This window comes from Oryza glaberrima, chromosome 12 (assembly GCF_000147395.1).
Source record: "Oryza glaberrima chromosome 12, OglaRS2, whole genome shotgun sequence".
Lineage (NCBI taxonomy): Eukaryota > Viridiplantae > Streptophyta > Magnoliopsida > Poales > Poaceae > Oryza > Oryza glaberrima.
In genome coordinates, this window is record NC_068337.1 from 10,866,701 (window position 1) to 10,882,501 (window position 15,801).

At 40.0% G+C, this 15,801-nt stretch overlaps 1 protein-coding gene across 1 annotated transcript; it reads left to right on the forward strand.

Moving 5' to 3' along the window:
- The first annotated feature begins 995 nt into the window (after positions 1-995).
- LOC127757229 (uncharacterized) lies at positions 996-13,915 on the forward strand. Its single transcript, XM_052282704.1, has 8 exons — positions 996-1,622; positions 1,703-1,853; positions 1,934-1,990; positions 3,483-3,575; positions 6,756-6,834; positions 9,225-9,349; positions 12,358-12,501; positions 13,396-13,915. The coding sequence occupies exons 2-8, from the start codon at positions 1,728-1,730 to the stop codon at positions 13,624-13,626; spliced, it is 855 nt and encodes a 284-aa protein (XP_052138664.1). The 5' UTR covers positions 996-1,622; positions 1,703-1,727; the 3' UTR covers positions 13,627-13,915.
- The last annotated feature ends 1,886 nt before the right edge of the window (positions 13,916-15,801 follow it).

Genomic DNA, 15,801 nt, shown 5'->3' on the forward strand with positions numbered 1-15,801 from the left:
CAGAGGCGGGGCCGGGCGATGCGGCGGTGGGCGTCGAGCAAGCAACAACCCACGCGGAGAGTCGCCCAGAATGCCCTGTGCTGCCGTGCCGCCGCTCAACTCTCCCTCCACCTGCGCGCCGACCAACCAACCAACTGCAGATGCATGCAGTCTGCAGCTAGCTGTTGATTTTGCTCCTATTTCCCCTCGTGGTTTCGTCTCGTCTCTTCCTTCCCCAGCTGCGGGCTCACCGCGAGGTTGCCTCCGCGCCTATGCAAAAGCCGCGTGCGCACGCGCCCATCCTTCTAGGCCAAGAAACCGCGCCCGATTTATGGCGGCCCAGTGATGGCGCAAGAATACCGGCGTCGTACCTGCAGCCGCGCCGCGAGACAAAGGGCGGCATTGGAGCACAGCGCGGGCGAGAAAAGCAAGCTTGCGAACCCGAGCGCTGGCTTCTCGTCGTCCCCGGCGTCGCCCTCGCCGCCTTCCACCTCCTGCGGCTCGAACAGCTGGCTGTGCGTCTTGAGATGGAAGAAGAGGTAGGCGACGTAGGACGACAGCATGACGAAGCTGCAGGTGTGGGAGAGGTCGAGCGACGAGGCCGTTGTGGCGGCGACAGAGTGCTCGCCGGAGGCGACGGTGTAGCGAAGTAGGAGCGGGGCGGAGTGGCAGAGGAGGCCAGTGCTAACGTCGGATTAGTTGCAGTCGTAGGGCTAGCGGACACCGAGGTTGACGACGCCGCCGCAGAAGAGGGAGGTGCCGAGGACAAGGAGGAGGTTGGAGAGGATGGAGCCCAACAACGAGCAGTTCACCAACTCGATCGGCGACGCCCCCCTCCACCGCTGCCAACACTCCCCCCACCCCGCAACCGCCGCCTTCTCCTCCTCCGTCGCTGCTGCTAGTGGTGACCCCCGATGTGGTGCCCAGCCCCGCCTTGACGGCACGGTGCGGCTGTCCACGGACCGCCTCGACGCGTCTGGCGATGGCGTTGCTGGCGGCAGCTTCCCCCATTGCGGCCACCCTCCTCCTCTCTGGCCTCACCCCGGCGGCCTCCTCCCCAACCGCCGGCCGCTTGCCCTGAGAAGAGTGAGAGAGAGGAGGAAGGGAGAGAGATGACATGGCATCCTGACATGTGGGCCTCACGTGGGTCTCACGCTGACTAAGCCACCACGTAGGATAAACCAGGGTCAAAACGACAGAAGGATCTATTGTGACCGGTTTTAATTAGTTAAGGGGCCAGATATATGGTTTTGTGGTTGGGGGATGATGTTGTAACTCATGACAAGTTGAGGGACCTTCGGTGTACTTTTTCCAGAACCCATGCCGCCACAGCGTCCCTCCCAGCGTAAATGGGCTTCTTGACTCCACTGGCCTCCCTCGATATCCGTCCCCGTCTTTCCTTCCCCCGCCGCCGCCGCCGCCGCCTGCGCCGCTGCGCTATCTCCAACACTGCGAACAGCGGTGCCGGCGGCCTGCTCCTGCTACTTCCGCCGTATACTCTCGCTTCTGACCCCTTGCGCTCAAGTCAATCTTCCCTTGCCCACGGCCTCGACTCGCGTCTGCTCGCGAGTTCGCCCGCCGCCGCCTGCGCCGATCTCCATCCCGCGAGCAGCGGTGCCGTCGTCTTGCTGCTTCGGCCTCCGGTTAGCACCCGTGCCTATGCACATCCCCTTTCTTTCTCATCCCTCTCTACCTGCACCTTTTATCTTATGCCCCACGCTAGGTACGCCCCCGCTGCTCCCCGCACCATGGTTGGGCTTTCGGAAGGAGAGAAGCACTTCATCCGCGGGGGCATCGCGCAGGACCTCCGCACCGACGGCCGCAGGCGGCTGCAGTTCCGGGCCATCTCGGTCGAGACCGGAGTCATACCTCAGGTCTTTGGATTTATTTCCCCATGTGTCTTTTCGATTGGGCGTGCAGGTCCTTGACCTTGTTCTGGATTTGGAGTATGCAGGCAAACGGCTCTGCGCGTGTTAGACTCGGTGCGACTGAAGTCATAGCTACTGTAAAGGTACGGTTTCTTGCACCATGCTTGAAAAGATAGAGAAGGGGGGGGGGGGGGGGGGGTTGTCAAAATTTTCTGTAAGACCCTGCTCTTGCCGTTTGGGTGATCATCAACGAGCATTCTGTTAACAATAATACCAATACTACATCCTTGATTTTATAAGTAAAAAATCACAATCAAGAAAATTTTTAATGAGCTAAATCAGTGAGATGGGGAACTGCAGGTTCAAAATCAATCCATCAAAATGTGATTCAAATCACACCCAAAAAAGAATCGAAATATACTACAAGAAAGAAAAAAAGTGTGAGGCAACAAAATTCCAAATCACAAACCTATCGACTCCATTGATGACACTGATTCCATGGAGGGCTTGTTACGGCGGCGCCGTTGGTGACGGCCTCATCGGCCTCCTTGAGCAGCCGATGCACCTTCAGATTTGCTGCTGCAATTTCATCCTTCTCAGCCTGATGTGCTGCATGGAGGTCGATCTATCGAGCAGCTAGTGCTTCAATATCAATCTGCTTGCGGAAATAGTGGCATGCATCGAGGCCTCCCCAACTGCGGAGTATACTGACGCCGGCCTACAGGATATAGTGCAGATCGAGGTTGACCCAGCGGCAGCGGCAGAGATCGATGCCAAACTGACTGTGGCTGTGCAGATCGAAGTCGTGGTGGTGGTGGGAGGTGATGACGATGGAGAGGAAACATGGAAGCAGGGGCGATGGGGAGTGGAGCGAGGATGCGGTGATGACGGTAGAGGACGGGACGAGCCGTGTGGAAGGTGTGTGAAATGAAGTGAACGTGACTTTGAGGCTGAGCGCCCGGGCCCGATGGCCTAAGCCCAACTTCTGTCGGAAATAAAGTGTGCCCTGCGAGGCCACAATTTTTTTCCATCGGAATGGGCTGCAAACCACACTAAATTTAGTGCCTTACGGCCCATCCAAGCAGGCCTTTTGTTTGACCAGGTAAAAAAATTCCGGGCCCATAAATTACAGTGGTTTTGGGCCAATTACTGGGCTTCCAGACAGGCCCTAAAGGGAAGTCCTTTGTGTACTGTAATTAGGACCTCTTGTAACAAAACTGTGTGAAACTTCAAAATTCAAAAACTAGGTTAAGCAACATTTTATATTCTCGAAAATGAAAATCCTATGATCAATCAGTTGGTTATCATACAAGATCCCTAGCAAGCAAAATCCAGGTTAAGAAGCATTTCATATTCTTAAAGGTAGATAAGTGCCTAAACTATAAGACAAGTAAGCTTCTCCAGACCATACAAATGTAGAACAGATTGAGCTTACCATTGTGATTTATTAGTTATCAAATGATCATTTGTAGACCTCTTCTGCCACCTGCTGTGAATTTACTGTTGCAATACGGATCGCATTATTTTCTATTTTTTACTACTCTAAGGAGCTTTGAATATTTGTTATGATTTCAAAGCTGTTGTTCCTCTGTTTTTGCTTTACTTCACCCTCTTTTATTATTCTGTCATCTGCAGGCTGAGTTGGGGAAACCAAGCATTCTTCATCCTGATAAAGGGAAAGTTTCCATTTTTGTTGATTGCAGCCCAACTGCAGCACCCATGTTTGAGGTTGGTAATGTGGTGTGCTAGATCAAACTTACCCTATTCACTTTTCTGGCCTGTTTATCATGTTATTCCAACTTCAATTTTATAGATGTTTTACATAATTATTAATTAACATGAATATACAATTTGCCAAATTTATTGTCAAATACACTGTTGCAAACAGTTTCTGGCTATGAATAGTAAGGTGAGTAGGGATGAGTATGATGGATCCCTTGAACATTTTTCTGCATCAACGATATAAAGTTAGTTGACATTTTACTTATTGGCCATAACCATACACCCCTGTTGCAGATAGAGAAAACCAATTATATGCTGTTGACAATATGTCAAATTCTAAGTTACGCCACTGACGAAGCATGATTCTATTATCGCAAAATCTAAATCGAGAGCACTCTTGATTTATAGTCATAACGAGCGACCCCTATCCAGATATGTGTTAACTTGAAGAATCTTACTTTACTAGAGTAATAATCCATTAAGTAAGTAGGGGAAATATCCTATCATCTATACTTCAAATAAAATTTTCTCTTAAATTACTCATCCGATTTACAATCCGATTACACCGTTGTGTTCGTAATAATTAAATCTTTACAACATGATCTCACATGATTATATTTTGATGAAAAATCACAAATTACTTTTATGATATGTCTAAGTTACTTTTAGATTTCACTAAGTTACTTCTTAAACATATAAAAGTAAATTCAATAAAACCTAAAAGTAATTTACATATATATTATAGAAGTAACTTATAACAAAAAGAAAGTAACTTTAATTAATACCTTTTTTATTGAACAAATTATCATATATAATTATCATATATTTAAATTACTTTTAGATTTGATTAAAATACTTCCTATACATTCATAATGGTCTGAGGTGATTACTTTTATTGTGTTTTTAGTTAATTCCATAATTTGTGCTGATTAATTTAATTTCTAGATAGAGTCATGTTTTTATCTCTACAACGGATTTACTTCAAATGGCATGCCAAAGTTACCATCGTTTTGTTCTAAGTTACTTCCATAATATATGTAAATTACTTTTAGGCTTTACTGAATTTACTTTTATATATCTAAGAAGTAACTTAGTGAAATCTAAAAGTAATTTAGACACATCATAAAAGTAATTTGTGATTTTTCATCAAAATATAATCATGTGAGATCTTGTTGTAAAGATTTAATTGTTACGAACACAACGGTGTAATCGGATCGTAGATCGGATGAGTAGTTTAAGAGAGAATTGTATTTAAAGTATATATGGATGGTGTCTCTTATAGATGGAGTGGTAGCTGGTTTAGACAAACCAGCTACCACTAGCTGTGTAGTTACGTCCTTCTATTATGTCATCGCTGCAAAGCAAATGTTAATCAAACTCTGTTATGTGTGTGTATTTGATGTAAAGGCTAAAATACCCTCCCTTTCTTTATGCAAACAAGGCAGCGAAAAGCAATAGACAATAGAACATAGAAAATAGAAGAGAATTCCTGGTTGATAACATATTGGTTTGCTGTGATAATAATGACATAGTGCACATAGCGTCCTAGGGACAAATGGTCTTTTTACCTAGGTAAATAACGATGAAGGTATATAAATAAGAAAATGAGTTTGCCGGTGGCACACATAGAACTGGTGCTTTGTCAGTGGTATCTAATGGAATTTCTCGATTTCCTATCACATTTCACTCTTTTCACAGCAATTGATTGGAAAACACTCCTTTGGCTTATTTGGTACATAGTGTGGCCTCATACTGCATTTCCTGCAGAGTTAAAAATTTTGTGAGAAACATAGGTTTTTCTGAGCTTTAGTTCACAGAAAATTAACTTATCATGTGGTCTTCTTTGGCATATTTTTATATAGATATGAGATTGTGAAATATCTCATACATTCTCTTAACTTTTTGAGCTGCTGCCCACATAGTTGGGATTAAGGGTCTGTTTGGTGGAGCTCCAACTCCTAAATTTAGCTTCAGGAGTTAGGTCTGGAGTGGAGTTGTGGAGCACTCCACCTACCTAGTTTATTTTGTGAGAGCACTCCACCCAACTCCGCTCCCATTTTAGGTGGAGCTAAAACTGTTTGGCTGGGCTCCAGCTTGAGAGGTGGAGCTAGAGCTGTGCCAAACAAGGCACTAATTGTATAATTAGATCTTCTCTATAACTATCTAATGATGGTTTATTAAATGAGGACATATTTGGTGAAAATGAGCTAAGTGTTGGAAACTTATGAAAATCATACCTAAAAGTTTTGTAAATTCATGAAAAAATTACTAGAGATAGGTGTAGATATGAAATACATTCTCACCAGATCTCAAATCCAAACTCAACACTATTCACTCGAAATTTGTCTTCTTTGTTTCTCTTAAACAAAGTTGAGTTTGGATTTGAGATCTGGTGAGAATGTATTTCATATCTACACCTATCTCTAGTAATTTTTTCATGAATTTACAAAACTTTTAGGTATGGTTTTCACGAGTTTCCAATACTTAGCTAGTTTTCACCAGATATGTCCTCTTATTAAATAGCAGTAAAGTTGAGCAGTGGTCCTACTAGACGCTTTGCTGCATGCTGTCTCACATGTTGCTCTCAGTGCAGTTGAACTATTAAAACATATTCTTATGTGCTATTTTATCAAATATATGGTGAACGTAAGTACTATGGATGGAAAGTGTTCTCTGAAACAATAGAATAAGCCTTGAAGTGCTAAAGTAATTCCTATTACGCACCATGCAATGAAACCATGTGCCTTGTATTTCTCCTCGTTTGTTAAGTCATTTTATTTCAAATATTCATTTCCTAAAATTTTAAAACCACCTAAGAAAGCTACAATTGCAAACCTATAAATTATATACTATTTTTTCTAGCAATGTTCATTATTCCCAGATGTGCACAGGAGAGCATTAGAGTGCAATATGGGAGGAAAAAAATATGCTGCATGGACTCGATTTAAATCAACGCTCGATATTAATATGTATTTTAATATTGTGGACCTCTGGGCCATGGCTGTGAAGTGTAAATGTGTTCTCATAAAGTAGTAGACACGTTCATGATTGTAAATACATCCTCTGAAGTAGTAAAATGCATCCCTGACATGTTGGAGCGATGGTATCACCATGGGTCCTAGATTCATATACATATATATGTTTTTGCACATGCTTAATCTATTTTGCATATCTCTTCTTTCTTAGGGTAGAGGTTCCGAAGAATTTTCTGCTGAGCTCTGTGTTGCACTGCAAAGATGCTTACTCGGTGGTAAAAGTGGGGCAGGTACGTATAATTTGATTGTTCTTCATTGGCTCTCATGTTTACAGTTGTTTTTGTGTCTTGGTACTTCCTGGAGTCTATGGGGGGTGGATTGGTTTGTATGCCATCCAAGCTTCTGAAATTTTGATTGCCAAAATTTAGCAAAGGTTGATGCTAACAATTTGATATACAGTGACTCCATTCTTGTATGATTTCAATTTCATTTACTCTTTTAGCAAGCTTTTTCTTTTGTCATAGGCTTCCTTACAATTGAAACTACAACTTCTTAAATTTAATTTGATTAGATTAAATTTGTATCATACACTGAATAGCTGTTTATAGTTTGGAATTGGATACACCGATCTGAAAACAAATTCATCAAGATACCAGCTAAAGTGAGCTTATAATTTCTTCTTAGCAGAAGCATGTTGATTCCATTGTCAGTATCAGTTTATCAGCTGTTCATCACCATCAAATTCTATTATTATACCTATTGGTGCGCATTACTATTTCCATAACTAGTATTTTTTTTACTATATGGACAGAGGCCCCCTTTGATTCAATGGAAAATCATAGGAATTTTGTAGGATTTCATTCCTATAGGATTTTTTCCTATATAGCTCTTTGAATCAAAGGAACGGACCATTTGAAATCCTATGAAATTTTTATGGAATGCCTCATTCCATGCAAGTTTTGGAGGAAATTTAACATGAGGTAGAACCTCATGAAAAGTTTCCTTTGAGTCTTTATCTCTCCTCAAATTCCTGTGTTTTTCCTGCGGTCCAATCAAATGGCCGTTCTTATGTTTTTCTTGTGTTTTGCAATCCTCTATTTTACCGTTGCATTCCTGGAAGAATCTTGTATTTTTCCTATTTCTTTGTTTCTCCATTCCCGCAATTTGAAGGGGTTAACTCTTGTTCTAACAGTCACCATATATGTCATAATAAAATGTAATCGTAGGCAGGTATATAGTTCTCATGTGAAAACCTCTGCTAACTGGTGGTTACAGGATTTTCTGGTTGACTGGTCCCAACTGTGATTAAGTAGGCTAAGGCAAAGTTCACAAGTTTTAAATTTTAATTTTTGAATAATATAAGGACTGTGGAAGCCCTTTTGATCATGAAATCCTGTTGATAGATGCATCTTCTTTTCTGTGGATATAGCAAGCATTAGCTCCCATATAATCTGCAAGCATATTAACTACCTATTCAACATCTTATTCCAGAAAAACCTGCACATTTCCGTGTTTCCTTTACTTCTTCGTTGCTTCTAGGTGGGAATAGAAAGGATTGCAGTTAACTTGTTGGTTGGAAACAGGATATTTGTTTCAACTGTCACCATGAACAATTGTTTGTTTCTGTTGTAAGTTGTAACATGGAACTCGAGCATTCATAACCAGCATATCTAATGTGTATCTCATGTTTGAGTGGCCACTACCTGTGTTCTAGAAGCATAGTTATTAAGGCGGTATGGCGAGCTAAGGCGCTGCACACCCGCCTCAACGCTATTGCGGTATGGCGGTAAGGCGTGGCGACGCCCTAAGAAGGTACCCTGCTAGCGATTAGAGGGGAAATAGGGAATAATTTGGTGTAGAAAAAATAAAAAATGACAAAACAGCCCATCAAACCAACCCTCATAGTGGCCCACAAAGCCCAATAGCATATTGGTCAAACATCTTTGCCCTAAAAACATCGCGCATTAGATGTCCACAGCCGCTGCCACATGAGAAAACCAAGCGAAGAAAAGAGGAAGGAAATAGGAGCCAAGCGAAGCAGTGGATGGAGCAGCGACGATGCCAGCGGGGAGGTGAGGGAGACACAGATCTGCCGTAGCCAGAGCTGATGGTGATGGGAGTCGTGGATTCTGAGACATCGCTGCTGCTGCTAGGGTTCCAGATGAGAGGGAATCCTCTCTCTCTCTCTCTCTGTCTCGGTGATGTTTTAGGGTCGCCATAATCCCCTTATTATCTCCTGGCGTGGGATTGGGGTCGCCGTAATCGCGTCAGGATGCCCTGGAGCCAGCAGAGCGCCACGACGCCTTCGTGACGGCTTCGCGACGCGTTAAAAACCAGGTCTAGATCATTGACCAAAATGAATTGTACAATCTCAGGGTTGTCCGGGTATTATTTGATCTCAGAATGAATTTCGTGCCTGATTACAAGGTTCCCTGTAATCTTCATCCTGGAATGGTTAACTTATTACATTCCTAGGTTATGGAAGATTAGTAATTACTGATTTAAGAAATTTCCCTTCTGTTTCAGGTCATAAACCTGCTTATATTCAAGAAAACTTTAATGAAAAGTAGATTCTCGTTTTGTTTTGCTGATTTGGTTTTATTTTTTGAAGAACATGCCTCATGCTTGCTAATAGTAATTGTCATCTCATTGGCTTCAATGTAATGAACCGATGTTTCAGGGGCTGCAATTGATTTATCCTCGCTGATTGTCGTTGATGGAAAGGTCTGCTGGGATCTCTACATTGATGGACTTGTTGTTAGTTCTGATGGAAATTTGCTTGATGCATTGGCTGCTGCAATAAAGGTAATTGACACTTAAATTAGACAATATCTTCTATGAAGTTTAGGTCGTTGCAAATATTTAGTGCAGCCAGGAAATGAAGCTACAATATTATACTGGTTGAAAAGGTTAATAGATTTTATAGAACATTATGATGGTTTTGGAGATTGGAGGGCCCTGCTTTCAAGTTTTGTAAAAATGGTCTTATGCAATGAATCCTCTATCTTGTTCAATAAAAAGAAAATCCATGATTATCTTTGCATTCCCATTGAGGACTGTATTACTCTGTGAAAGAACCATGTTACCTTCATGTTATATTATTATTCTTTGTTGTTACATTACTCCACTTTGTAAAGTAGTGGTATACAGTAGATGCATTTATTTGTATCTATGCATGCATAAAAATGCGTGATATTTTTTTCTTTTGTAGACATGCAAATGCTTGAAGTCTTTCTAGAATATACTACCTCTGTTCCAAAATATAAGCATTTCCAGGATTCAAATCTTGTTCCACAATATAAGCATTTCTACCACTATTTACACCACTACTTGTCCCATCAATCACTTTCCATCCAATTTTTTCCCCATCCAACCCCCAACCCCCAACCCCCCTAACTCTCCCTCATTTATTGAGGGGCACCAAAGTCTTTTTTCCTCAACCTTAATCTTTGCTAAACAACCTAGAAATGCTTATATTCTGGATCAGAGGGAGTATATGATAGTTCACTTTAAATGGGGGCAAACATGCAATATCAAAACTTTATACCACTAATGAATTCACCATATAATGTTCTGTGTTAGAAAATAACTGTTTTTAGAATATATCATGATATTTTGTAACTTGGCATGCACATGTTATAATGTTAACTCACATTCAACGGACTTATTAATTTCTGGTGAACAACTCAACCCTGAGCCACATGAACTCAAGGTGCTGGCACAGAGTGTTGCCAGATAGCCTGTCATGTGGTGCATCCATGACGGCAGTAGCCGCAGTTGACACATTGCAGTTAACTTATTTTAGCTATTATCAATGATATCCATTCAATTAGTTGGGTTGTCATCTTTATTTAGCATCCAGCAGAGTTTTGTATGAGGGTATGACCATCTCTAGTTGTTTGGATGCTATACCATGCATAAGTTGTATGTGGGCTAATGATCTGTTACCAAGTAATGAAGAAGAATGAACACTGGTTCTCTCTTGGATCTTCTCCCACATCTACAATCTCTTTGATCCCAATCAAGCTGTTGCTGCAAAGTTGTCCTCCCTCCTGGTGGCATTTAACTGTAATGATATAAGATCATTACAAAGGCAAACTTCTGGTAATATGGTTATTTCAAATCACCTTGCCAAAAGTACTGAACTGATTTTTATGTGCTTCGGCCCTGTGGGCAGCAACCAATGGGATATGAGCAGGTAGACACTCAACAGCAGCTGAGCAGCTGGAAGTTAAGTCCAAATTTGTTAGCTTGAGCTAACCTCTTTTATAAAAGAGAGGATCCATACCATTCATTCAAGGAAAGAAATAAATATATCAAACTTCACATATCAAATCCCATCCTTGCCTTTGTGGTGTGGCTACCGATCATTAGCCTGGTCGTGCAGCTTGTGTCCTGGGACATCTAACCGACGCATGTGGTTCAACTATTGATCGAATTCTTGCATAGCTTAATACATGTCTAATCTGTAACTATTATCTTAAATCAATATGGTTGAGGTCAAATAACATACAGAACAAGACAAACATGAATGGAATTAATACAGAATTTTTGCGAGAGCTGTGGCATTTTATACACTTTTTTCGTGGGTAATGGTATCTTATTACATTGGTATCTTATTACATGGAGACAAAGAGATTGCTTGTTGCAAAAAGAGTAAATATCATAGCACAGCTGTCATTTTTTACTTGACAACAAGAAGTCATATAAGATACTATAAATAAAACATAACTTTCTTATGCAAAGAATACACAATATGCATTCTGAAATTTACGTTTTCCATGTTACCTTTTTCAGTAATCTGTTTATATTAAGAAAAAAGTCTAACTATCTTAACTATCAATAAGGTATAACTTTCATCTATCAGGCCGTGGCAAGTTTCTTTTGGTTCCCACATTGTTGTGCTTTACCCAAATCAGTACTCTACCATAATACATGTAAAGATACAGACACCCTTCTATCTGAAGAATAGTATAGTGGACAAGTTAGTCCTAATCATGGCATTTGTTGGGAAATCTTCAAAATAGCATTAAAAAGATTGTGGTCTCTAAATGTTAAAATGCACTACATCAGTAAGGGCCTGTTTAGATCCATTTGGAATAGCAAATGGCAAATGGTAAAAGTTTTGGTGGCAAAAGTTTTGGCATTGCAAAAGTACTAGTTGGTGTTTAGATGCGTCTTAAAGTTTTGCCATTCTAGCACTAAAGTGAGAGAGAGAAAGAGAGAGGGAGTGGTCCCAAAGCACTTTTTGGCACAATTTGCTACTATGGACTAGCAAATGACAAATGCCGAATTGTCAACTTTTGCTACTAGTGTTTAGATCCAAAATGGCAAAAAGTGCTTCAAAATGGCAAAACTTTTGCCATTTTGGAGGATCTAAACAGGGCCTAAGTGTATTTACTCACTTTGTATACGCCTAGGTGAGTTAATGAGGTTTTTGTCCATGTTCATTGAATTTGAGGGCCTGTTGGGTACAGCTCTAGCTCCACCTCTCCTAGAGCTGGAGCTCAGCCAAACAGTTTCAGCTCTCTCACAAAATGGGAGTGGAGCTGGGTGGAGCTCTCTCACAAAATGAACTAGAGAGGTGGAGCTTGGTTTAGGCAGCTCCACAATTCCAATCCAAACCCAACTCCTGGAGCTAAATTTAGGAGTTTGAGCCAAATAGGCCCTGAGATATTGCTGGGGAATTCAGTTTTCACTTATCCATTTGCATCCCTCAACGTGTACCATATTCATGTTTGCTTGGCGATTTTGGCACATCGCCTGCCTGCCATTGCATACATTTGCGGTGTGCTAACTATTATAACATACAGGTGGCTTTGAGTGATACAGGTATCCCAAAAGTCAATGTTTCTCTTAGTGCTACAACAGATGAGGAACCTGAAGTTAATGTCAGTGATGAAGAATTTTTGCAATTTGACACCTCCAGTGTGCCTGTTATTGTTACATTGACGAAGGTACTGATTTTTGCATAACTCCATTCTTTGAAGTTGAGAGGATTATTTTTTTTGGATTTCATTCTTCTTTTGAGAAAGAAATATGCTCAATTTTCATGATAATGTTATCTAATTGTTCAAAATTATTATAGAATTTCTTTTATACTTAGAAATTTGCTCTGGTTACATAACCTACTTATTTTGAAGAAAATGAATTCCATTCTTTGAAGTTGAGAGGATTATTTTTTTTGAATTTCATTCTTCTTTTGAGAAAGAAATATGCTCAATTTTCATGATAATGTTATCTAATTGTTCAAAATTATTATAGAATTTCTTTTATACTTAGAAATTTGCTCTGGTTATATAACCTACTTATTTTGAAGAAAATGAATTTCCTCTCCATTGTTATGTTCAATTTGCCCATTGAACATTGGGTGGATTGTGGATGATCCAAGTAAGTTACGGTTTACATGGGCTAATTTATATTACTTATGTCTACGTAATAAGATTTATGTAAGCCTTTTTAGGTATTTACTTGCAAATATTGTTGAATAACATTACTTTTAAACACATTCATGCACATTTTATTTTACATTTCTAATTCTTATTCTGAATTATAATATTGTTTTAGTATTTTATTAATTTTAGATATTCCAAATTTTTGTTTACCAAGTTATTCCTGGTTTTCACTCTTATTTTAATCTGAACTGTTATAATTCAGTCAAACATTGATAGATGATTAGATTTATTTACTTTTTCTTTGATTAATATGAGATTGTAGTGAGTGCCAAATTATGCCAAGTTAGTAGTTACAGATACATAATTAGCATGGCCAATATTATTTCTTGAACTTATGTTTCAATATTTACATAGTCTTTCCTTTCCATTTTCTGATTTGTTAAGTAATTATGCTAGGTAGGTAAGCACTACATTGTGGATGCTACCTCAGAGGAAGAATCTCAGATGAGCTCTGCGGTTTCAGTATCAGTTAATAGGCATGGTCAAATACGTGGATTGACTAAGAGGGGCGGTGCAGGGTTGGATCCAAGTGTCATTTTTGATATGATATCTGTGGCTAAGCATGTAAGTCGACAATTCATCTCGGTATTGGATTCGGAGATATTAGCTGCTGAAGCGGCTGAGTAGAGAGGAAGGAGAGCAGAGGTTTTGATTATTGACATGCCAAGTTTGCAATGCATCTACCGGTTTCAGTTTTGCTCACAAAGATGAATTGTTGTCTTCTGAAGCGTACAATCTTACTGTAGCTTTATGGTGAAGTGAAAACGCATGGGATGCTGGCATGCTGCTGAAATGTATGCTTTTTAATTTATTCATAGATGCATTTAACTTTTTTGAGATAAGATACGTTTAATTTGGTATGCTTGCTAGATAAATTGTTGTATTGTACTCTCCAAATATAAATATTTGATGTTTAGAGCAAGATTCAGTTAAACTTTTAAGGGGCCCTTTCCACAATTTTGAGGCTCCTTAATTTTCATGAACTTTGGAATGGTAGAACAATTCGGAATAGGGCTCTAGGATCTTAGGAAATGGAGGATTGGCAAAAGATTTGTTGGAGGTAAAATTTACTACATGACACTCAATGTGTCTTTGCTGTAGAATACCCAAAGAACTTGTATTTGCAGTAGGGCATAGCGAAAGAAAATTTGGTAATTATCTAGGCTTCATGGTGCCCGGGCACCAAGATTTAAATTGAGTATATACCTAATTTAAATGAGTATGATTATTTTAAAACGTTCAGGTACGAACATCTTTTTGTTGGATTTTGATTCTAGGTATATAGCATCTAAACATATAATTATTTAGGTATGTAATAATTGATTGTTAAGTAAAATTGAATTTGAGTTGTTTTGTTGCTAGGTATAGGTATGAATCAAATTCTTATGTCTAGGTATAAACTCACAATTTGAAAATTTGAGTGAATTTGTGTATTTCATACCTTGGTGCCTTGTATATATATACCTTGGTGCCCCAAAAGTTGGATATTTGCTGGTGGACACCATATCCATTAAAATAATAATTTCCAGTTGAAGAAGGGAAATAAATCGTGTGAAATGCTAAAAATGCCCTTGGGCCCACATGTTATCAACGGCACCGGCCGGACAATAGGCGAGGTCCGGCGGTGGCAGCTGCGTGTGGAGGAGCGGCGATGCGGCTGGACGGCGACACCCGCGGCGCGCGATGTGAGGAGGCCTTCGGCGCTGTCGCCTTGGCCGCTCCGCCCTTGCCCTCCCGCTGCTGCCGGACCTGGGTACGGCTGATTAGCGACTGACCGTGCGCGGCCGTAGGCGCGCGGTCAGTCCGGCCCCCTTACGTCTCCTATGTACTACTACTAGTAGTATACTGTTCTCTCTCTTTATACTACTAGTACTATACTATATGTATATAAATTTTGTATTACACTATACAAAGTTTTTGCATATGTATATAATAAATATATTTTTATACGTATACACTTTTAATGTATAAATAAATAAATAAATAATACATATATATAGGATGACCATTATGTACACCTGTGAGTACATACACCCCCCCCCCCCCCCCTCATATTGGATTATCCAATAGTATCTGATAGAGCCATGGTGACCGAGTGCATGCGTTTCAAATATACGTGGAGCTTATCGCTTCAAAATATTTGCAACATATACTTATTTCTTTCTTCAGAAAATAGTAGTATATACATACTATACGTACTTTTTCAATAACAGTAGTAATGTACTGATTTTTCAAGTGTTCAGTATACTAAATCTATAGGAGTAAGGAGAATGTACTGATTTTTCAAGTGTCAGTATATTATTAAATCTATAGGAGTAAGGAGTATGTACTGATCGGGTTAAAGAGTATGTACTGATTTTTTTAATCCAGTATATACTGATTTTTTAATCCAGTATATATACGTCCAGTATATACTAGATTTTTTTCAAGTATCAAGTATGTATTAAATCGATCGATTAAGGATTATGTGCTGATTTTTCAAGCATCCAGTATGTATTAATCATCAATCGATTATAGAGAGTTATATGTACTGTTTTTTCTATACTTTAAGGATTATAGAGAGTATATATTAAGGATGGTTGTAGCATGTCAAATCGTGTTGTATATACTGTTCTATTATTTTCTAGAACCGGTGTATACTGATCCATAGGTGGAGCATATACTTTTTTTTTCAGGAATCGGTACATGACAGTATATACTTCTTTTTTTAATGACAGCATATACTTCTATTTAGTTAATAGTATATACTTCAGTTAGTAGCAGTACATACTATTTCTTAGGTGATAGCAGTATATAGTTTTT

What these genes read in the sequence shown, in the direction of transcription:
- LOC127757229 (XM_052282704.1), top strand. Translation starts at nt 1,728, where the DNA reads ATGGTTGGGCTTTCGGAAGGAGAGAAGCACTTCATCCGCGGGGGCATC. An exon ending in AGACCGGAGTCATACCTCAG is followed by an intron (nt 1,854 to 1,933) that starts GTCTTTGGATTT and finishes TGGAGTATGCAG; the next exon opens with GCAAACGGCTCTGCGCGTGT. An exon ending in CTGCAGCACCCATGTTTGAG is followed by an intron (nt 3,576 to 6,755) that starts GTTGGTAATGTG and finishes CTTCTTTCTTAG; the next exon opens with GGTAGAGGTTCCGAAGAATT.